Source organism: Melanerpes formicivorus, unplaced genomic scaffold (assembly GCF_026170545.1).
Source record: "Melanerpes formicivorus ecotype bairdi unplaced genomic scaffold, bMelFor1.0.p_v2 SCAF_32, whole genome shotgun sequence".
Taxonomy (NCBI): domain Eukaryota; kingdom Metazoa; phylum Chordata; class Aves; order Piciformes; family Picidae; genus Melanerpes; species Melanerpes formicivorus.
Window position 1 is genome coordinate 5,048,239 of NW_027142384.1, and position 23,974 is coordinate 5,072,212.

General features: G+C 39.5%; 1 protein-coding gene across 1 annotated transcript in view; it reads right to left on the reverse strand.

Annotated features, from left to right (window-relative positions):
* Window positions 1–2,370: 2,370 nt before the first annotated feature.
* TG (thyroglobulin) overlaps window positions 2,371–23,974 on the reverse strand; it is a 138,424-nt gene continuing 116,820 nt past the window's right edge. The window contains exons 44-48 of the mRNA XM_068155500.1: window positions 21,613–21,794; window positions 18,141–18,248; window positions 7,672–7,812; window positions 6,737–6,931; window positions 2,371–2,706 (exon numbers count right to left, since the gene is read on the reverse strand). Of these exons, the coding sequence (XP_068011601.1) occupies window positions 2,601–2,706; window positions 6,737–6,931; window positions 7,672–7,812; window positions 18,141–18,248; window positions 21,613–21,794 (732 nt within the window). The 3' untranslated portion in view covers window positions 2,371–2,600. The remainder of the gene's footprint in view (window positions 2,707–6,736; window positions 6,932–7,671; window positions 7,813–18,140; window positions 18,249–21,612; window positions 21,795–23,974) is intronic.

A 23,974-nucleotide genomic window follows, 5' to 3' on the forward strand; every position in this document is an offset into this window, starting at 1 on the left:
TCAACTAAAGCATGACTCATCCAGTCTCCTTTTAAACACTTCCAGTGCCAGTGACTTCACCACCCCCCTGGGCAGCCCATTCCAAAGGCCAATCACTATTTCTGTGAGGACTTTCTTCCTAAGATCCAGCCTAAACTGCAAAATTGTTTTAGAAACATAGAATTGTTGGGGTTGGAGGGGACCTGAAGAATCATCCAGTTCTAACCCCCCTGCTAAGGGCAGGGACACTTCACACTAGATCAGGTTGCCCAGAGACACATCCAGCCTGGCCTTAAAAACACCCAGGGATGGGGCTTCAAACACCTCCCTGGGCAACCTGTTCCAGTGTCTAATTTCTTCCTAACATCCAATCTAAATCTATCCACTTCTACTTTTTTTTCTTTCTCATTCTTCTTAGTCCTATCATTACCTGACACCCTAAAAGTCCCTCACCTGCCCCATTTTCCCCTTTTTTTTTCCCCCTCAAATCCCAGAGCACCTGGGCTCTATTTGAGTCTCCTCCCACCCCAGCTGTGGCCACTTGGCCCTCCCCACCCACTCTCCTTTTTAATCGCCCCCAGGAAAGGCAGCAGCCCTAAGCTGAGCCCTTCTGGGCTGAGGGATCCTCCTCTCATCACTGGTGAGTACCCATGGGGCACACTGGGTGATGGTGGTGGTGACAACAAAGGCCGGGGGGCCTGGTGGCCCCCCGGTTGTTAGGAACATGATTCATGACTACTCCAACATCATCCACGGGTGCTGGTTGGTGGTGGGTGAGGCAGGGGGCTTAAATTAAATGATCTTTGGAGGCCATTTCCAACTCTGGTCATTCTATGATCTAGTTCCAACTCCCTTGCCATGGGCAGGGTCACCTTCCACTAGATCAAGTCAGCATCTTTAAGGGCCTATGGTTTTTTTTTTTACTGTACATAGAAATCAAAACATAATACAGTAGCTATGATGAACTGATGGGGTTTGGATTTGAAGCTACCTTATTTTGAAAACAAGCTCTTCTGCATACTGACATAAGCAATGAAATGATTACATGAAATTCAAGAGTGAATAAACATTGTTGGCAACAAGTAACCCCAGAGGAAACCTGAGGAACTAAGCAGTTAATGTTAGAACAATGGAATGAGAGGTGTTTATTTTTTGGGGTTTTTTTCCCTCAGGATTTGATAGTTTAAAAAGCACTTGATATTAATTACTTTTTGGGAAGCTGGCTGTCTAGAATGACAGCATCAAACTGCTACAATCAGCAGGGGAAAAATTCCTTGAATTTCTCTTTATAAATATTCATCTACACAACATAATAATTACAAGTGTATCTTAACACTTTACTAGGATTAAAATGATTTAGATATTGTATTTAGCATTTCAGTGTGCATACAATATACTTTAACATCTCTTTTGCAGGAGCTATGGGATACTAGGATGATTTGTCAAAGCTGTTTGCATCATGGGCTATTTTTCTCCTAAGTATTTGTTTGGCTTAATGTAACAATTAAGACTGGCCCACTTTCCACAGCCAGCAGCCCATTTAACCTCACTATTGTACAGGGATTTGGGTGGTGTTCTGGAGTGCAGGCAGAAGCAGAACATTAGCTGGGAAAAGATGGTATAATGTCAGGACTGATTACAAAGACCAAAATGACCTAAAATAAGTTTAGATCTGCTATAATGCATTTGCTTGATGGATGAAGAAGAACGCTTCTCATTTGTGGAAAACTTATATATATAAAAATGCAGATAAGTGTATATATACATTATATATCTTATATCTACATATAAATCAAAGTCAACAATGATTCAGGGGACATACTGTCAGCTGAGGGTTATTTGTTGCCAAATGAGTCCAGCAATGAACTAACAACCTGGCCCAAACTACCTTCTGCACCGTTACAGATACAATGTTCTTTTCCTTACACTTCCAAAACTGTTCTGTATCTCACCCACTCCTTACAGAAGATAACTGTTCCAAAGGCAGGATATTCTAAGCTATATGTGTTGTGCTTTACTTAATGGTCTTACTCACATTCTTACAGGTGACTATGGGCTGAATACAGCATGTTCATGACTTCTTGTGAACACACTCAATGCATGCTTATGATTCCCCTCTTACATCCTTTCTCCTGTATCCAACTCCTTCCCATCTGGAAGCTTTTTAATTTCCTCCAGAATGCCACTGTGGGACCCCACTCCTATTGGTAGCTTATGGTAGGATGAGTAATAAAAAATAACAAATCAGATACAACATCCAGCAAATTTAAGCCTCATCAGCTGAAGGACTTCTCAGCTTTTCAGTGTATATCAATTTCTGGCTTGGGTAATACAATGTGTTGGGTAGTTGCAAGAAGTAAAGTCCAGTTACACTCAATTGGTTTTGCACTTTTTATTGATACTTCATTTTTCAAACAGCAGCTTCTTTTGACCTAAAATAATAGCTGGAGCTGTAATAGCTGCAAGATTTTGTTCCATATCCAACAATTCTCTTGAAAAACTTTCTTGAAAGATCTATTTTACTTGTTCAGGAAATTAACTAAAGGAAGCACATCTGATATGGCACAGTTGCATGGATGCATAATCATGTGACAAATCCATTCAGTAGCACTGTGATTTTTCTAGCTGCTGTAAGCCACCTCGTCTCCCAGTGGCTGGCTCACCGGGGGCGTACGTCCTTCAGTGGGAGCCTCACTGCTTTCTGCAGATGCTTCTTCATTACTTGCTCTTCCTGAAAAGGCAATGTAGTTACCATTAAAATAAATATCATATGTTTGACACAGCAAGCTAGAAGGTACACAGTTTATCAATGACACTTAACAAGCTTTTTATGCAGCTACAAATGCTCAGGAAGGAATTTCAATTTTGAGTCCATTTGCAAAATGCTCTATGGAAATGGTAGATCACCTAATGGTAATTAAGTACCATGCTTCCAGTGTGCTTTAAATAACTGACAATGGAGTGTGTAATAGCTTGCACTTCACTTGTGCCAGACTTGTTCTCTTTTTAGTATTGTCTCCTGACAATTATCTACCAGGCAGGAAGTACCTGGCTGTCTGGAACACATAAAGCACCCAAGCACCTACTTCCAATAGATCTCTTCTTGCTTTTTGCCTTCTATGATTTTTAGTCTTCCACTCTTTCAGTAATGTAATTGCCTCAACAGTACCATACTGTGCTAGAAAGTGTTTATTTAATGTAGCCTATTCAGAGTGCTCTCATTGCTGCACAGATGTCACTCATACTAAAGGAATCTGTTTTGCAGTGAAGATTTCCAAAAAGGTGTGAATAGAGTGGGCAGAAGACGAATGCTAACCACAACTTTCCTGACTTGGTCTTGAATCGAGTCTGGACTATGAACACTGTTGCTTTATTTGGACTCTTGTTTGGCTACACATATTGGAGCTAATGGAGAACACTTCAGCTTTGCTACCTGTTGAATTTTCTACAGGTGGGGTCTAGCCTGGCTAACTTGGCCATGCAAAGTAAGCCTAAATGTCTAAATTTAGGCACATGAGTGTGGGGCAGACAAGACTTCACTTTGGAAACAGTAAAGGTATCTCCTATTCCCCAGCTGCAACACTACTTAGAGTTACTTTAGGAGGACTGGTTCTGTTTGGTTATCAGTTAGATGATTAAGAGATGTAGAATGGACTCAAGTTTAGCTGTTCAGGATTCAGTGAGTGTCAGGCAGTGCAGACACTCTACTGTACTTACTGCCTGAATATGCATAAACCTTCTGGAGCTGCTGTTTCTAACTGAATCTGAAGTTGTTAACACATTCCCTGTAAAAGGCCAGTCACAATTTTTTTTTCCACAATGGCCACTCTTCTTGCTTCTTGTTTTGATGTTTTCCATAGAAACCATCATGATTCAGAATATAAAGCATGTCTTTGAAATGCAACCACAGGAACTCCATTTACTGAATTCAGATTTTTTCAAACATTGCCACTTCCATAATTCCCCAGGTGAATTGCCCACAAAATGCCAACTCTATAAACAGTTTTCAAATAAAACTCCACCAGATTTATAGATTCATCTGCAATGAAACAGGTTCAAACTTTCCTCTGTGATCTGTAAAGGCACTGCCAGTAAATACAATAAAGAATCATTGCACTTATGACATAACTTTTGTTAACATATCTTCAATTATGACAACATACATTTCAATTACATGCCAGGAACAAATGATACATTCCATCATTAAATATTGCAGTCTGATCACAAAATGAAACACCTACTTTAACTTGGACAATATTTTTACTAAATGGAAAGAAAATTATAGGTAGCAGTTAAGATGGAGATATATATGTGTGTATATGTATACACACACACAGCAGCTTGTAGATCCAGCATTGAATAAACTGAAAGACATGTAACTTCAGCTGTACAACATATTCTAAATATGAGAGGGTTTATTCCAGAAACTGCAATTTTATGAGCTTATGAGTAGCTCAGCTTTCTGCTGGACTGAAAACTAGGGCCTAAGATATTGAGCTTTGAGCCTTTAGTTATCCCTAATTTGACATTTCTCAGACAAGGCATTTCATATGGCAGTAAACAAAGGATCAAGAAAAACACTTGCAAAGCCAGTTTCAGTTAGTTTTCTGGATCACTGTTTTTCCACTTCTCCATTTTTCTGAACTATGTTGATTTAATTTCCATATAGATCACAGATGATATAGGAAGCTGGGTAGAGATTGATTTGAAGGAAGAGATGAAATAGACAAAACAGGATTCATCACAGCTTGTTGAGATTGCATCAGAATAGACCCTCCACAGCTTTGCAGTTGGACAGGAAAACAGGATTGATTCATCACCAAAGGCTCTTGCTGCCACACTCATATACTCCATCTACTTGGCATGAGGCCACAAATTGCAGCCTGCAACAACTGAGACTCATCAGTTGGAATAAACAGTGCACCATACAATCCAAAACCACTCTCATGAAGATTTGTGATTATTGAAAGGCAGAAAACTGAAGGTAGTTGGTGGGAAATAGTTCCCTCTCAGGATGGACTGAAACTTTCATCATCTAAAAATGGTTTGCAGCATTGCTCTCTCAAATCTCGTATCACACCAGAATCCCACACAACAACCAGGAACAGTGCCTGGAGCAGTCAGATAACAAGAGGGTGTAGCACTTCAGCTCTGTCAGGACATATAACTTCTGGTTCAAGGCAGCACAACAACCAAGCAGCAACATGATGCTTAGGGAATTTAAAAGACAACACTTGTCCACTCCTCTAGAATGCAATTTTTGGGTGCAATGCAGGTTTTGAACTTGTACTGACGGACTGATGCTGCTTTGACAAGAATTCAAGCACAAACTCCCCTCAAAAATTAATTGAGCTGTTCATCCATCAGCATCTTAAGTTCATACTATCCTTCACAAGAAGGTGGACTCAAGATTGTTATCATAGTATGAGTTCCTGTAAATTGCCATTCCAGACTGAGGTCTGGATCACAAATGAGTTTGATGTGATACCTATTTATGTAGAAGTTGTATAGGAAGTTTCAGTATTCCAGGGTAGATAAGATTAAAGATGACTATCAAAGCAAGCTGACAAGCTAACATTGCTGTGAGATGGAAGTTACGAGAAATTAACTGCATTACCATGGTGCTGAGGCCAAGCAAACATTGGCTCAAAGAGCAGGCAGGGTGTACTCACTTCTGCCTGCAGAATAATATGTTGACATGTACTTTTTAAACCTTTTCCTTGACAATCTATACCCCATAAATTGCACATGTGGCTTGTTTTAAAAAAAAAATAAAATTGACTCATCTTTGTGAATTCTTTCAGTGTTTTTCTCTCTCTCCCAATTTTTTGTGCTTAACATTCAAATATTTGGGTTTGGCCAGTGATGAGGGCAGAATACTGAGCTAGGCAGACCACTGGACTAGCCTATACACAAATGTGGTTGCGTTTTTATGTCAGTTTGAATGTTTTAAAACTTACTCCATCTCGTAAACTGCCTTCCTTCATAGATATTTTCCCACTTTGGGGCAGATTTCCTCTATGTGCTGGGAACTGCCTCTGTCCGTGGTGCTCAGTTGTTCTGCCAGAGATGTGACTTCAACTCAAGTCTGGCATTACATTGTCATAATGCTGCAAGACAGTCCCCAATGATCTGGGAACTATACTGTTAAACATGAGAATCAAGCTTTATAAATTTGAAATATCTTGATGAGAAGAAAGCCATCAGAGAGATCAAAATATCCCCTCTGAACTTAAAAGACATTGAGGGATACCAGGAAACAGATAAAAAGGCCTAAAGCAATCTCTTGACTCCACTTTTTAATAATGAGCAAGAGTATTGATTTAGTCTGTCTTGAACTAGAGCACTGGTGCTCTGTGTTTGTATGAGAACCACCAGCTTGATGGTTCTGAGACATTGTAGTTTTGTGTTACTCTAACATCAGCCTTAGTCCATTTGAGGTAGGCTGTCAGGGATACCTTTGGTATCTAGTGTCTGGGAGAGTACATTCTGTTCCTTTAAGTGCAACTGCCTCCAAAGCAGAAAAGGCCTGGACTGTGCTCACTGTGAAAATGAGTCCTTAATACATAAGAACCACTTGTAAGCTTGCAGGCCTCCAAGAATAATTTAAAATATCTCTGCCTGCCAAAAAAATAATGGGCTTGATTGCTTTTCTTGAAGCTATCCAAACTGATTTACAAGATGTAGCAGGACTACAGTCAGAGGAAAACATTAGGGAGAGAATTTAGGTTTTATTTAATGACAGGAAATATTCTACTCACCTGTGGATGCTTTCAGTCTTCTGATATAATCTGACCAAAAGGAACAGTCTGCTTTTTTCAGTCCTTTAAGAGTTGGCAAGGAAACAGTGAACTCCTTATAGTTATCACCATCATCACTGGGCAGGTACATAGGCCATGGAGGCATCACCCCTGACATTCTTCTTGAGAAACTGTGAGGATAGTTTGGATTCCTAAGCAGATGAGAGAAATCATCATTAGTAAAACATAATGTGAACAGTCAAATGCAGGAGATCAGCTAGGTCAATGGAAAATGTATCCAATCCCTCTGGCCAGCAGGGGTCAAATTCAGTCCAGACTGGTGAATCATTCATGGTGTCCCACCTGGCAATAATTTGTTAGTCTGGTTGGCATCCTAAGAACCCATATAGACACAGGCTTATGAACACCATCAACCTGTCAACAGAGGGCAAAAGCAATGCAAGGTGCTCCATAAAGCATGTAAAGTCACAGTTCCCACACTAGCTTTCTGGAGATACACAGCACAGTAAAGCAGAGGCTTATTGGCAGAGTAATTGCCAAAAGGTGCACTGTGTCTTCATATGTTTTCCCCCTTCTTCTGGAAATAAGGGAACCCTTAGCCAAGAGACTTCAAAATTAGATTCCTAGAACTAAGCTCTGGAAACAACACTAAGGCCTTTGTAGCCTCCATATATTTAAGCAGGATTTGCAGCCACTCCATGCAGAAAAAAAATCCTATTACTTCTAGCTAAGTGTCATACTATAAATCTTTGTTATCTGCTCGATAGCTTCTCCATGACTTTCCAAAAGCGTTGACCAAAGCCCCCTTTGTAAGATTGTAAATTGCTAGAGGAAATGGGGGTTACTTGAGTGAGGGTAAGATCTGGACTACATCGCCTCTACTTCTTGTGCTCTCCTCAATCATAGAAATTCTTAAATGTCAGATACTTACCCAGAGTTTACAAAATTGGAGATATACTGCATAATTTGCAAGGAAAGGCTCTTTTCTTCCAAAGTAAATTGTTGTTCATACTTGGGGTAGAATGGCAGTCCAAATACATATTGAACGTCCGGCAAGAGCTCCTGACCCGAACTGAAAAAATATTTATGTAAAGACAGTTAAACCCATCATTTATTTATTACAGGGAGAAAGGGAGCTAATTTAATTCAGAGAATAAAGCAAAGTTTTAAATAATTAATTGGAGTGTCATGAGCTGTGGGGCTTCTTCAAATCTAAGCATAAAAGCAGAGCAAGCAATAACAGTGGGGACTTGCCATTAAGTTAATGGAGGGGCTTTAACATTTGTTACTAGAGGAAATTGTGGAAGACAGCAGGGCACATTTTCTAAATTAACTGGGCATGGAAGAGGAAGTGATAGAGGGGGAAAAAAACCCACTTGGCTATTCTTTAAATACCTCTTAAGTTTTGTACAGATTCTCACTAAAACGAAATTCAGAAAGTGGAAGCAAGTGGTGACATGGAATCTGGCAGCCATGACGGAAGGTTAATTATGGTTTATTTCACAGACTTGGAATATAATCCTGGCTCTTCTTAACAGCAATTGGAATTTTTCCATTGCCTTCACTGCATCCAGAATTCTGCCCCAAATCTTTGGATAAGGAAAGATGTAATAGGAGATGTTTATGAAGATTTTTCTTAGAGAAAGTTTTAATCTCATTTTTCTGCTGGCTGGGTGGTTTTGGTTCATACAGTCTGTTCTTCCCACTTCTTATATGGCAGTCAAATCAAAACAGCTTGATCAGATTCAAGAAAGAACAATTGTTGCATAGTTTCATGCAATAATTAACACATATAATAAGGAATATTTGGAATATTTCAACAATTTAGAAACAAGACTCGCCAGGCAAGACACACAAATCAACATCTTCAAGTCCTGCAGAAAAACAGTGGCCAACTTCTACCAAGCCAGTTATAACTAAACTATGTTCAACACTCAGCTTTGAACCACAGCTCAGGAGGAGACATTTTTGCTATAGTCCAATTGCATTTTCCGTATCCCACATTTAGACAAAGGTCTTATTGACTTAGTTAAATGCTGCATGAAGGCAGAAAGCACCAGGGGACCTGGAAGAAGGAACAGATGTCTGTGAGGCTGGAATAAACAAGTCCCAGATCCACTCAGCAAGGTTTCATCCACAGTAGCTACAGAGATTGTTGTCAAAAGGTGGCACGACTGATACTGTTTTATCATATAATGCAGCAGCATTGATAAGACCCTGATACTGCCTCTAATGGAACAAGGTTTGCAGTTCAAATGATTATGGGCAGGTGGACTGAGAGTAAGATGACTCCTTTACATTTTATGAGTGATAACACCAAAGTCTCTGTTCTGAAAAACACACAACTCTCTAAATGAAATATATCTTGGATTGTATTTCCCTTAGTCTTATCATAATACCTCAGTAATACTTTGCATCTGGAAAGTGAATTATTCACAGATTCTTCATGGAAAAAAAAGAAAGGAAAAAAAAGTAGAACTAAAACAAGATTAAAGCATAGTTTTCTTCCCCAAATGTTTATAGAAGGATTAAGCAAGATCATCGTTTAATAATTTTACTTTAAAAATAGTTTGCTTGGCTCACTATGTTACAGCAGTGTTTAGTGTCAGTATCACAGCAAAGGTACTATGTATTTAAAGAGGGTCATTTTTAAATAGAATAGAGGACATAATATTAGTTAGGATGCAGTGAAGGGATAAATGTACCCACTTAGAGAAATCACAGCAGAGGTGAATTTAGTTGTAAACCTAAAACCATTGTGCTGGGACTGGGGTTTTATCCAAAAATTAGGCTTTTTTTCCTCAGCTCTCATCTTTCTAGATGGGAAATCTTTTAAGGCCACAGCCTAAAATCCGGCAAACTAAACAAAAATCTCATTAGGAGGGAAACTATTTGAATAACTGCAATGAGTTTGATTCTGAAACACAAAGTGGTACAAAACTCTGGAAATTCATGGGCTGCTTTCAATATTTATGGCTGACGGTACCATGCTGGCCAATGAGTATTAATAGTAAGAGGATGAGAAAGAAAATATAAGGTTAAGAAGAGAAAGAGGCACATATATATGTGCATAGAAGAGCAGAAAAGACAACTGTGAAACACCTAGATTGCAGCTAGATATCCAGGACCATATTTGTCTCCTCCCTCACACTCTGATTATTATTCATTACAGCCAGAGAGGAGTGTAAAATGGCTAGAAATATCTAAATAAGGATTTTGGAGTCTTGTAGGAGCTCAGAGCATACTCAAGGTAGCATCTGGTAGTGACACTCCTCACTGGAAGGAAAGTAGAGTGAAAGAGAGGAGTGACAGAAAAGCACGTATAGCTTAGCTGTTGTACATTGCTAGCCCTGGTGGGAGCTGAGCTGCTCCAGACTGCAATCCTGATACTTCGCAGTGCCATGTAGATGAGCCAATAGCATCAACTCTAAATGAAGAAATGCACAGCCCAGGAACTGCTGAATTTCAGAAGACAGTTTGATAAAAGGAAGGACTGCAGAAACAATGGCAAAAGGGATTTTGAGAGTGTTTTTAAGCCAGACAAATTAATAGCAACTAATTTCCCATACAGAAACCCCCTTACAAGGAACAGATGTATTATTTTAATAACACCTGTAAATGAATGGTTAGAGTTGGAAGGGACCATGAGAGCTCCTCTACTCCAACACCACTGCTAAAGCAGGTATGTCTAGATCAGGTTGCACAGAGCATCTAGGTGGGTTTTGAAAGTCTCAGGAGAAGGAGAATGCACAACCACTTTGGGTAGCCTGTTTCAGTGCTCAGTCACCCTCAAAGTAAAATTTTTCCTTAAGATCAAGTGAAGTCTCCTGTGTTCTAGTTTGTACTTCTTGCCCCTTTTGCTGTCACTGGGCACCAGTGAACAGAGACCAGTCCTGTCCTCATGACCTTTACCCTTTCGATATTTATATGCATATATAAGCTATGCTCTCAAACTTCTCTTTTCCAGTCTATAGAACTCCAGCTTTCTCAGCCTTTCTTCATAAGGGGATGCTCCAGTCTCCTCACCCTCCAGTATTCTCTTGAACTGGGGAGCCCAGAACTGGACGTGGTACTCCAGGTGTTGCCTCACTAGGGCAGAGCAGAGGGGAAGTTACAGGCAAAGATGAAATATTTGCTTTGGTGACTTCACAGGACTAATGCTTTACACAAAGCTATCATTTCATATCTTCTGTGCACACCTTCTTAAGATGTCAGAGTTTTAAGAAGATTCACAGTTCCCCTTATGTGTCAGTATGACAAAGTGACAAATTGAGCTATGTGGAAGCTAGGGGACAGGCACTACCATTTTGTTCACAAGTGAACTCCCCTTGGAGAATTATTACCTCACTTCAACTAAACTGGAGTTCAGTTGCCCATTTTACAGAAAAAAAAAATCAGAAACTTTGTGAAATTCATGGACAACAATTTAACAGCAGACCTTGAAATATCACTTGCTGGGAATTTTCATTATACAGTGCCAAGCCATTTAATTGGGAAGGCATTGGTTCTGAGAGAATTTTCCTGAAGCTTGAGATGGAGTTTCTATTTAAATGTTCCGAAGTAAGGAAGAGAGAAAGGGATTTCTTAACCTTCAGATGTTCCACTGCTCTATCTATAGGACTGCAGCTGCTTTTGGAACAGATAAAAAAACAAATCAAAAGAGAAAAAGAAAAAAAAATGCTACCCAAAAAAATCCTCAAGAAATCTGAATGTCAAATGGAGTTGCAATTACTATCAATAATCATGGCAGTCAGAAGAGAATATGATCTGACAGACTACCATGCTATTCTACATTAGGACTGAAAGCATAACTTACAGCTGGGGCTGCAGAGACCTCACACTGTGATCCACTGCAAATTATGGCATATATCTCATTTTGAACTTTGTCCTTGTTCTATATCTGGCAACATATTTCACAGTGGAAACTCATTTTGATGATTAACAATTGACTGTGGCCTAACACTTCCCTCTCTTTTTGTTTTTCATTCATTTAAAAATGGTCTTTACTTTCCTAATGTTACAATTCCAACTAATTTCAAAGGCTTAGAGTCACAGCTTCTATTCTTAGCTGCTTAATGCAGTTTTTGGTTCTTCTTTAAAAAAAACCTCTACAGGCAGATAGAAACCAATATAAATTAACTCCAATTTTAATGCCATCCTATACCATACCAAAACATCAAACTTCCCTTTGCTATCCAATCATTTACATTTTAAAATCACAAGAGAAATATAATTCTAGCTAGAATTCAGAGTTACCAGTAAATTACTCAGGATGAAAAAAGCAAGTTGAAGAAGAATCAGTTTGTCATTAGTGACCATACCAAAGGGATATTTATTTATCAATATTTTTATCTGCATTGATCAATCATGATAAATATTTTAGTCCTCCTAAAGCTAACTATTAAAAGAATACTTTTCTAATATACATAGTCTAGAAGAAGAAACTAATATGTGATCATGAGTTTCCTTTGATGCTTTAATTTTTTTTTTCACTGATAACTGGACAAGAGAACCACAGAAATGAAAATGTAAACTTCCTGACAAACCCAACATCACATCTCAAATTGTGTGTGGGAGGAATTTAATTGATGTTTTGATAGGCCTATCAGTAAGAGCCAGGAAAACAAAAACAAAACAAAACAAAAAGGTCACTTGGCTTCAGTAGAATAGATTTACATGCTGATTGGACTGAACAACCCAAACTCACAGAGCTCGTGTTATATCTGCTGATGTGAGACGAGCTATGAATTTGTATCAGCCATGTCCCTGAAGAAGATAATATGATTTATACATGAAATGCCACTGCTTGCATGCTCTTGTGACCCTATTCTCTGTGTATTTTCAATAAATTGATCTAAAATTAATCTTTTTTAGGAAAGTATTGAAAACACTAAAAGTGGTTGTTTGCACACATCTACATTTTCTTCAGATTAATAGCTGCAGGCCTGCAGAAACGTATCAAGTATCCTAAGCTGTCACCAGGCACCATCTCATCTATAGCATGGGAGAGGAGGGGTATACCAGTACTGCACTTCACCTGGACTGAAATAATCATTTCAATGATAAGTAAAAATAATAATAATAAAATATATATAACCATATATCTTAGAAAAGGAAAAGGTATATAGGTGCTGGTAGGAAAAAAAAAGGATAAGATATTTATAGAAACATAATGAGCCAGTGTAAGGCCTGGTGTAACCTCTGCAGTTCTAGAGATGCATTTGGCTCCTTGTGGCTCCTCACATTACAAAGTCTTGCCAAACAATTGAGGGAAAGCATGTGAAAAACAGATGAACATTTTTCTTTCTTTCTTCTTTTCAGGAAAATGAGGACATATGGAAAAAGCTTAACTCCTAACAGGATTAAACTGCCAAGTTTATCCACCTTTCTACCAAAAAAGCCCTATAGATACATGTGACTTGCAAAAGAATCCTGGAGTTTGCTGTGTCTTTTCCATTCAGATTGCTCCCAGTACACACAATGTTCTCCTTTCCATTATAGATGTGCCAAGTGAAGAAAATAAAACTAAAGTAGCAGATAATAAATTCAAGAACCTGAAAACTCACATTAATTGAAAGAAAAGAGGAAAAAAACCACACCAGCACGATAGATCTTAATACAAGAAGAAAGCACATTTATCATCTTGCCAGAATGTCTAAATAACAAGGATTACAGAATTTTGTGAGGGAGTTATTGTATTAAAAACATGCTAATAAGCATGTTAACACTTGAGTGCATCTTTTGGTAACAGAAATTCATCCATTTGTTCAGTATGTCCATGCCTGAGCTGAATGAATTAATTAATTTCCTTCAAGAAGTGATTCGCCCAGTCCAAAGCCCTCAGGGAACCAGGGAAGATCTCTCTAGTTGTATGGACTTTGTGCTTATATTTTTGGTATCACAGTATCACCAAGGTTGGAAGAGACCTCAAAGATCATCGAGTCCAACCTGTCACCACAAACCTCATGGCTAGACCATGGCACCAAGTGCCACGTCCAATCCCCTCTTGAACACCTCCAGGGATGGTGACTCCACCACCTCCCTGGGCAGCCCATTCCAATGACGAACGATTCCAATGACAGATTTCTTGGGACCAGCCTGTCCCAGCACAGCACATGCAGGTCAGAAAATTGCTTTGTATTTTTCTGAGTCTTTTAGCTGACTTTTGGTTCACTCAAACCTGATCTCTGCTTTTTTCTAAAGATTCATTCTTTGCTTTGGCATATTTATGGCTAGTTTCCAAGAAGTGAAAAATCTGTTAAAGGATAAAGGCCACAAAACCACTCTGTGGGAAGAAAAACACAATTGTCTAGACCTCAAGTCTTTAGCAACACAGAAAATGTCTCAAGACTTGAGGAACAGTGATGTGGTTGAATCAGTAGGAGAGTGCTTTCACAGTGCAGCTGGCATAATGCAATATGTAAGGCCCAAGGAATGAGAGATGATTCCACAAGAGCAAAACCATAACTTTTAGGAGTTGAGAGGGAGCAGAGCTTGACAGAGGAAAATTAAAAGCTGTTGTGACAGCAGGTCTGCATAGATATCCAAGGTAATTTTGGTGCCTGCCAAGCTATGGAGGAAACATACATCCTGCCATTATGACAATTATTATGGTAATGTAAATGACTTTAAGATAGAACCTCATTAAGTCTCAGTTTATACCCCTTCAATGACAGTAATTATGTTTCGCCATTGTGCTGCAGCTAATAATCTGGCCTCTTCAATGAGCAGAGCACAGATTTTTATTCAACAGCATTAAGAGAGCACATTTGGCACCACAGCGTGACTTGGGAACTACGCTGTTGTGGCAAGCAGTGCTACTTCATGTGACAGAGAACAAATCACCTAGAAACCACTTGAAGGGTTAATGAGGAAAATCTTCATACAGTTAATAGTATTATTCTTGTCAAAAGGCACTTCTTGTATCACATTTTTTTATTGTAACTAAAGCTGTACTCCAGCCCTCCTCACTAATCCTAGGTAATGCTGAGCAGTCACATTCCTCCTGCATTGTTTAGAATAAGATGTTTACTCCAAGGCCTAAGAGTTCTCCAAAAGAGAGTGAGAAAATGGCATCTGGGTTATGTATATATTTTCACCACAGATCATTAATGCAGGAGTTGTTGGCTATGCATCCCACTCCTTATTCAAAAAGGAACTGAAGACTAAAGCAGACATGGTGTTTTGCCAAGCTGGGAAAAACACTACCACGTGGAAGGAGGTATTAGTTTGCTCTGTGCAAGATCCATTCCTTTGTATGAAAATTCTCAGTTCATGGCTTCGTGGTTTTTTCCACATAAGTTATAGAAGTCACTTTAGTGTGACCTTTTTAATCCTTCTCCTGTATCTATGGATGCTTGACTGCATGTATGTGTGCATATTTCGGAAACATTCAGGTGTGAAACAAACTTTTGCTAATGGATCTGCATGGGCAAAATTTCCTTCCTGTTTTAATAGCTTTTTGACTGCTTTGCATCATTACATTTGGGTCTGCCTTTACTGGTTGACTTCCCCCTCCCTCTTGTTTATCTTGCTGTGAGTTATTATGGGACTGCTCCATGTGAAAGAAGAGGAAATGTCAGTGTTTCTTCATCTCTGTGTTTTAACTCTCTTTTCTGCCACATATTTTGGGAGATATAAAAAAAGTAGGAAAGGGGTGACAGAGTAGCAATTGACTTATTTTTTCTTAGTGAATGATCATTTCCCCAGCCAGAATATTTTATCTAAGAGTAAACAGTCTTCCATTGTTGTAGCTACCTAAACAGAATGTTATTTTAATGTACTCTTTCCAATACTCCTGTGAGGTAACTATTAGTAGGTACTGTAGATAACATGCAATTATATTGTCATCATCTTTATCTTATAGATAACAAATACAAAAAGGGAAAGATCTGTAGCCTATATAAACTGCAATCTTAGCAAGAATTTAGACACCAAAGCATATGCAGACATAATATAGGAGCCTCCAATTTTTTGCAAACAGAAGTTTGTACCTCAGCAAACACAGATATGGTTCAATATTAAATGGACTGAGAAATCATTTTTCTCCCAAATGCCTATGAGTGATCAGGAATATCTAATGAGGCATTCTTCAGCTACAATGCACTGAGAGGGATCTGATCCAGTACATGTACCCACAAAGTATCCTGGATGTGCCTACTATGTGCAAAACTTACTACTGGTTATCACATTCATTAACACAAAGTATTTAGGAATTCAACTTATAGGGTGCCAGCTTCAATTCCTACTTCTGCTGAGCAAGTTCAAACCCACACATCCTATCTTCTAAGCTAAGGTACAGGTTACTTGGCAGAGTTTCTGCCCCTCCTCCATCTAAGAAGAGTCACAACTTTCAGTCAAATTGAGAACTGTCAGTGGCAAGGGGACTCCCTTGAAAGTTGGTGACATGGCTACCAGATCTTTCCTAAAGACTAGTTTATATATTCTACTGAAGGCTGTTTCATGTTCATTGTTGGTTTCAATCTGGCAGGGCAAATCACCAATAATATTCCCAGACACTGCCTTTTATGGGTTCCAGATTCTGTTGGCTTCTCCATTTTTAGCAATTTTGGCCACTCTTCCATGTCAGGCTCCTACCCTTGACAACATGGCATCATTGACATGCAGTGAGGCTGCTGGACGGGCTGCAATTCTAATGCAGTTATACTATGTGGAAGGGAAATGCTGTAGAGAGGGTAAGGGAGGGATGTCACATGGTAAAACCCAGATGAAAAATAAGGAAAGATTCATTTAGGAATGAATGACAACAATGTTTAAACAAAATGTTTGCAATTGTATTCAGCAGACAACCAACTGTGAGGTCCATTGGGAAAATGAGGGTATCACTTCATAAATAGTCACATCATAGTGTCAAATGAGATCTTTCAGCCCATGGATGAGGTGAATTTTGCAATTTCTGTTTAAGTGCTTGCTTTTTAAAACTAAACAACATTTATTTTAACTGTACTTAAGCATAAATAGAGATTAAAGGACTAAGAATGTAAACAGCATAGAAATTTGGACTCATATCTCCTTACAAGAGACTTAACATAAGGCATTTGAGACTCTGCTTCACATTCCTACAAGTTTCAGACAGCCTACTGGTTTTGTTTGTTCTCTCAAAGGGGGTTATGAAAAAGTAAACCAATAAATTTTGCACTAAAATTTGAAGTAATTGTCTTAGAAGAGCACTGACAACATAAATATTATTAAAATGTGTAGCTAAGTGCTATGTAAACTAACACTGCACTGGAGAGCAGGAGGGGAGCACAGGAGATATCCTAAAGAGGGCTAGATAGAAGAGACAATTCTCATCAGTTCAAATTCACTGCCTCAAAAACAGTGGCTCTAAGTTGTGTAAGTACTATTTCACCTGTTTTCAAATAAGATCTTCTAGTAAATGCCTGGATCACTATCATTCTCCAAAGCAAGAGAAAACTTGCTAGCTAATTTGAGAACACATCTTTTCTTTTTGTGGAGCTGGATTTTTGGCATACCACAGCCCAGTCCTGTTTGGAGCCTTGTAAAAGTCACTTATCTGAGCCTATCAATAGCCAAAGGGAGCACCATGAACATACCCAGTGGAGCTGGCAGCGAAATAACTGCTCCCCAAGGATTAACTTCTCAGCTAAGAGGTGTGGTGGGCTGAAGCTGTGTTACCACAGTATAATGACCTATATCTGTAACCTAGGTGATGGCTGATCTCTTTCAAATGCTTTTTCATTATGCTCTCAGGATAGGAATAAACCCCATGTAGTTCACAGAGAACTTCACAGTATCAAATAGTGCCAGTAGAAGGGTTGTGTCCCTCTCCTGACCCATTTCAAAGAAAGTCCAAGAAAAAGAGTCTCAGAAGTCTTTGTTGGGGAGAAGTATGTGGCAGCAGAGAGAGCAAGGGTTGAGCAGTGCTTCCTCAGAAGGAAATAGAAGACAAGCATCCCTGTGTATCCGGCTGCTCTAATGTGTGCATCTAGGGGTAGGAGTGGCTACTGTCAGTGCAGGTTCTGATAGAATCATCAAATCATACAATCATTTAGGCATGCAATGCCTTTCAAGATATCAAGTCCAACCACTCTACCAAGTCCACCAAGCCATATTCCCAAGCATCACATCTACACAGCTTTGGAACACATCCAGGGAGTAGAAATCTAGAACCAGCAAAGGTAAGTAAGTTGGGAAAGGACAACTTAATTTAGGCATCTAACTTGAAGTACCTCAGTTCAGAAACAGCATTCACAGAGAGTCAACAAAGAGAAGTAATCTATTAGAGACAAAACCCCCCTTTGCTATCCAGACTTTATTTAGGGTACCTACATCTATCCATTTACACCACAGAGTGCCCAAACAGAACCCTGGTGTGGCAAACTCTAAATCCAAGAAATACAATAAACATGTACTTACCTGCTCTGTGAGGAGCTCTCAGGTATGTAGTACATGAAGACATTTCCTCTGGAGGCAGCAGCCCAGTGACTGGCCATGTTTATGATGGGACACGTGATAAACTGATCACTGATACAGAATGGAGGAGGGAAGAGACACAGTCACATAACAGGAGAAAAAAAGGAAAGGAAAAACCACCACAACCAACAGAGTTCTCTTTACATTGATAGCCTTCTTTACATCTTCCAAAACAGCTCCTTTCTGCCTTCATGTCCATTGAGAGAAACCACATTTACCCACTATGAGCCCAGTACAAATTAGAATTCACTAATATTGCTGGTTTATGGAGTGTTAAACAATGGTAATGATCTTAAATAACCAGATCTGTTTATTTAGTATCCTGGCCAAAAAACCAATCCTGCTTTAGTCTAGTTTTTAGGGGTCCATGCTTGTAATAGTATAAAGTGCTGCCTTCTCACAATACCAGGTTGTGATGGCATGTACTAAAAGGACTAATATATTTCCTGGGTTAAGCACCAATAACATAATTTCTGCATCTGGATTTCTAGGGTTTGTTTGTTTGGGGTTCTCTGGTGGGTTTCTTGGGTGTTTTGGTGGTGTTGTGGGGTTTTTTGGTGTTTTGGGTTTTTTTTTTTGTGGTTTTGGTTTGGTTTGGTTTTTGGGGGGGTGAGGTGGTTGTTGTTGTTTTAGTTTGGTTTTGGTTTGAGGTAGTGTTTCCAGAGCTGGAAGAGGTTGTATATATTCTTCAGAGCCTTTGCCAGAACTCAATAATCTAGACTACCTGGTGCAGCATGTTTGGGAGAGGAAGACAAAGCAAGGTGAGTGCACTAAGATAGTTAAATGATTAGTTTATCATCAGATATTTCAATACAAAGGCATGAGTGAAGCAGATGTATCCAAACCTTTCTATCTTCCATTGCCCCAAGAAATGGGGCTGGATAGTGGGGTGAGCAGTAGCTGAAAAGAGCACAAGTAGTTCTAGAAGAACAGGCAAAAAGAAGTAGACCTTAGTGCAATGTATTTCATTATGATTCCTCAAGGCAATGTTATATATACACATATCACTACTTCTTATTCTACATGTGCCTGAAGACACAGCACACTCTTTGAATGGTTATATATCCATAACTACAGGAGCACACACTAAATGTATCTGCTGCAGAAGTGGGAGGTTTCAATTCTCAGTCTAGCAACTCTGAAACAGTAGCTGCTCCTTCAAACTGATGGCAAGAAAGAACAGTGTCAGAGAAGCATAAAAACACGTTGCTATATTTAACTGGTATGACTACGAAAGGCACTGTTTGGGTAGCTATCTTGGTTTAGCAAAGTTTTATTTTAAGCCCATCTGTAAGACCTCAAGTTATGGGTTGACTGACCACAATACTCTTTGACAGTTGTGGTTGACAACACCCATATGAAACAAAAATTACCGTTCTTCACATGCCTACCAGTACAGGGTTGAAGAGGAGCAGATGGTCTTTAAAACCTAGGGAGGCTGTGGAGAGCAGTATCTCTCGAGAAATGCTTTAAGATGCATTTCACCACTTGAACTGATTCTCAGTTGGTGCTATGGGGTGAAAAGAGTCAGCTATGCTAGGGAAGCAAAAAAAAACCAAAACACCTAATTTAAACAATTTAAACAAACAATAGAATGGCTGTTTCTTACAGGCATGGAATACAAACAAACAAAACCAACCAAACCAAAAAGACCAAACCAGAAAACAGGGGAAAAAAACAAGCAACCAAACCAAACCAAACAAACACACAAACATGAAAGTCATTTTGTACCTGGGAAGAATACCACAGAATGTCAGCTAAAACAATTTTAGAAGTGGAAATACTGTAAAACCACAAAATACGCACGAAGCATGTAGCTTATAACAACCACTTATGCTGCTTTTTCACACTTTACAATCCGGTTATAACTGTAGCAATTAGTTCTACGTCAAGAAGTTATAATTGTTTGAGGCCTTGAGTAGCTGAGTCTAGTCGAGAGCCCATGGCACGGACGTGGGAGTAGATGATCTCTAAAGGCATCTCTAAAGTCACCTAAGCCATTCTTTGAATTTTTGGGTGGTTACACATCTATGCTGGCAGAATTTTTCTTTTTTTTTGTTAAAAAGACAACAACCAAACAAAAATACTCAATAAAGCAAAACAAATATCCCAAGACTCAAACCTGACTTTTCTCCACCATGTAAATGACACCGATGCAGGTGACGGTTGTACCTGAAGTGCTGTCTCCTCTCCCTTTCTACTGTAACTAGATAGTTATTTCCAAAGGGTTTAAAGCAAAGGATTATCATAGATGATCTGGTTTCACTATTCATCCTTCTGCTTTCTCATAGTGACTCTTTAAGCCATTCACTTCTTTCCTTAGCCAAGCCATTTGCCTCATATGATAAACAAGCAAGTAATCCCTGTGCTCAGAGGGTTGCAGCAGGCGCTTGTAGGGCTGAAAGCCAGAGGAGCTGTTTGTATATTTCATTCCTGGCCTGGATGTGAATGATAAATGTGACAGCCCTGTGTTAAAAGAGGTAATTATGGAGGTCTCCCTGGATGGGAAGAAGGGTTAAAATTTAAGTCCTTCAGTGGTTTATTATGGCTTAAAACCTTTCTGATCTGACTAAAGGATTATAACCCCATGGATAACTGTGGTGATGGAAACAGACTGAAGAGGAGTTCTTGCTTTAATGTCCATGCACCACAGCACTTCCACATCTGCTGTGTGCAGTAGCCCCAGATGCTGCAGTGATGGGTGGCCTGTTCCTTGGACAGGCTACAAGGCAGGGCAAATGTGGCATGGTGCTTCACTTGATAAATGGCATCAAAGCTCAACCCACAGCCTTCTGGCTTGTTTACTCCATTATTTCAATGCACTGGCACACCCAGGCCACCCAGATACCTTCCCCAAACAGATTTGGTCACTACTGTCTAGGATCAAATGTTTCCAAGTGACTCTTGGTTCTTCTTCATCTGCTGCTCTCTGAGCCTCCCATGGAGCAACACCCTGCAACTCTGATGGAGGACTGGAAGAAAAATCTTATCTCTAAGATCTCATATAAAGGTTCACAGTGGCACAGAAAGCTGTAACATTGAGAACACAGATACTGGGCACTTGAGGCTATGATGTCTTGGTTCAGAACAAGGGTGAGACAGGTGGATGGGAAGACTAAGCCTCAAGCCACCATCTTATAAAACACATAACCTTAGGAAAAAGAGTTGGTAAAGAGTTTTCATAACAAACCTGGTGGTGAAGCAGAGACAGGAATAGAGAATTTTTTGGTTTCATTTCATGAGGTCAATTTCTGTTTACTAATGGCACTTGAAACCTCACTGAAAAATGAAGTCATAGTCCCCATTTTCTGTTCCTTTGCAAAAGAATTTCTCAAGTTTTTCAGACACACTTGAGATAGGCAAACAAGCCTTGCTTAACCCAAATTACACAGTTGTATTAGGATGAGTTTCTTACCGAGTGGCATTTTCCAAAGCCCTGGAAAAGGATGCATAATCATCAGTTGAGTGTTCAAGGGAATAATACCATGTAGCAGCATCTTCAATTAAGAAGTTGGAATCTTCTCCTCCAAGAGAATTTTGCAGAGCCTGATAGAAGGCTGTTTTGCTGTTGGCTCTTCCTTGACTTTCTTCAAATTTCTGAGAACAAAATGCATATATGGAATTTAGAAACAAAACCAAAAGAAATAGTTTTAGTGAAACAATATAGGTTCTGATCTCCCTCTGCTGGAATGAGACTTCTCTGCTGTGAACTCCGATTCCTAGGGGAAGTAAGGAACTGTCCCATTGTAGCTTTTCCAAGACTGTCACAAGCCAGCAGTATTGATCCCTTCAAAATGTATTATAGGACTGAGTCTCTAATCTAGCAAATGCAAATCACGCTGCACAGATGTAGCTGTAATACTAAAGAAACCCCACTGGCACTCACAAAAGTAGTCCAAATGTATAGCTCTCCACTATAGGTGTGCCCACTGCTGTCTTTCTGATGAGCTCCCTGAAGTAAGGCTAGAGGGGAAAGAGCAAGATATTGCTCCTTTCCTCTGGAAATTCCAGATAGCTATCACACTACATAACTATTTAATGACTCTTCTGGAAAGCACCTACAAAGAAAAGTGACTACCATAAAGCCTGGAATTAGGTCCCCTCTGGAAGTATATCTGCCTTAGCCCTCAAAGAGAAATCCCCCTCCTTCATACCCCAATGCAAACAGCAGCCATGATCTTCAAACTTCATAACTCCTGGGGCCTTTCAGAGACACCTACAGTAAACTGCCTTTTTCCAGATATCTATGGCCTGAAACCTTTCCTAACATAAATGTGTTTTGCCCAGATCAGAGTTCCCAAGTCGCTGCAGAATTACTCCTAGCAGAGGGACCACCTTCTATACCTAAGTGTGTTCCTGATCCTGTTTTTCACTAAAGCTAAAGACTTCTGGAAGTTTTCAACATATCTTCCTTTGATATTTTTTTTTTAATTTGATTAGTTCAGACTTTTAACTTTGGTGGGATTTTTTTGGTGTGTTATTGTTGTTTATTTGTTGTTTGTTTGTTCTTTTGTTTTGTAAAGAATTTATTTCAAGTCCACAAACTGAGTGACTTCCTGAAAAAAAAAAAAAATGTGGATCAGATCCTTTCTAAAGAGCACACCTTGCAGGTGCACACTGGTTGAAAGTTGGTAGAACTCCAGGGAGAAATATCTAACAAACCACCTGTAGTATCTGGGGCAGTAAATCTGATGCAAAATATCCTGGTGTCCGCCCAGTACAGTTACCATAGATGCTGAATGTATTATTTTGATGGTCCACAGCTGGTTTTCATCATGCTGCTGGAAGGTCTTTCCACAACTGAATACATAGAGTACAGAGGGAATTATTACTTATCAACAGATTCACAGAAATGAACTATGGAACATAAGTCTCTGACTGCTGAGGTCTGTCCTTAACAATGTATTCTAATGCTTTGTGCATTTTGATTATGCGGCTTTACATGAGATTTCACACACTACCAAATATCCCAAGATCCATGAGGATCTTGGCAATTTTTCTTGTATTTGTAATAAAATCTTCTTTTGCTAGATTTTGGTCCATGCACTGTAAAAAAAGTCCTGTGGTGCCAGCTTCAGTAACACAGCTTGCAGTGGTTTGTCCCTAGCTGGGTGCCAAATGCCCACCAAAGCCACTCTATCATTGCCCTTCTTAGATGGAAAAGGAGGGGGGAAATTACAACAAAAGCCAGTAATAAGATAGAAGCAATTTAATAATGACAATAATAATAATAAGCACAAGAAAAGGCCACATGCAGAAGGAAAAGCAAAGAGAGATGTTATTCTCTACTTCCCACCAGCAGACAGTGGTCAGTCTTGGGAAGCAGTGGCTCTGAAGGACAGATGCCATTGACAAATATCCCCCTGCATCCTTCTTTCACTTAGTTCTTAGGTCTGATGTGCCATCATCTGGCATGGAATACCCCTTTGGTCAGTTTGGGTCAGCTGGCTTGGCTGTGTCCCCTCCCAAGATCTTGCCCACCCCTCAGCATACTCTTGTGGCAGGGAAACGTTGGAAAAGCACAGCCTGGGTTAACACTGCTGTGATATCAGCACCCAGCTGCAGCACTGCAAAACGCAGCACTAGAAAGATATTTTGAGGAGAATCAATTCCAGCTCAGCCAAACCAAATACACAGCTTTACTTTGAAAAAGCCCTGCAGCTCACACATGACACGTCACTTCATGTGTGCAAATGCCACTTATGAAACTGCATAGTACACTTGCCTGCAAAAGTCATTTATTTTAAATACCAGGATATGTATATCACTGAAGATCT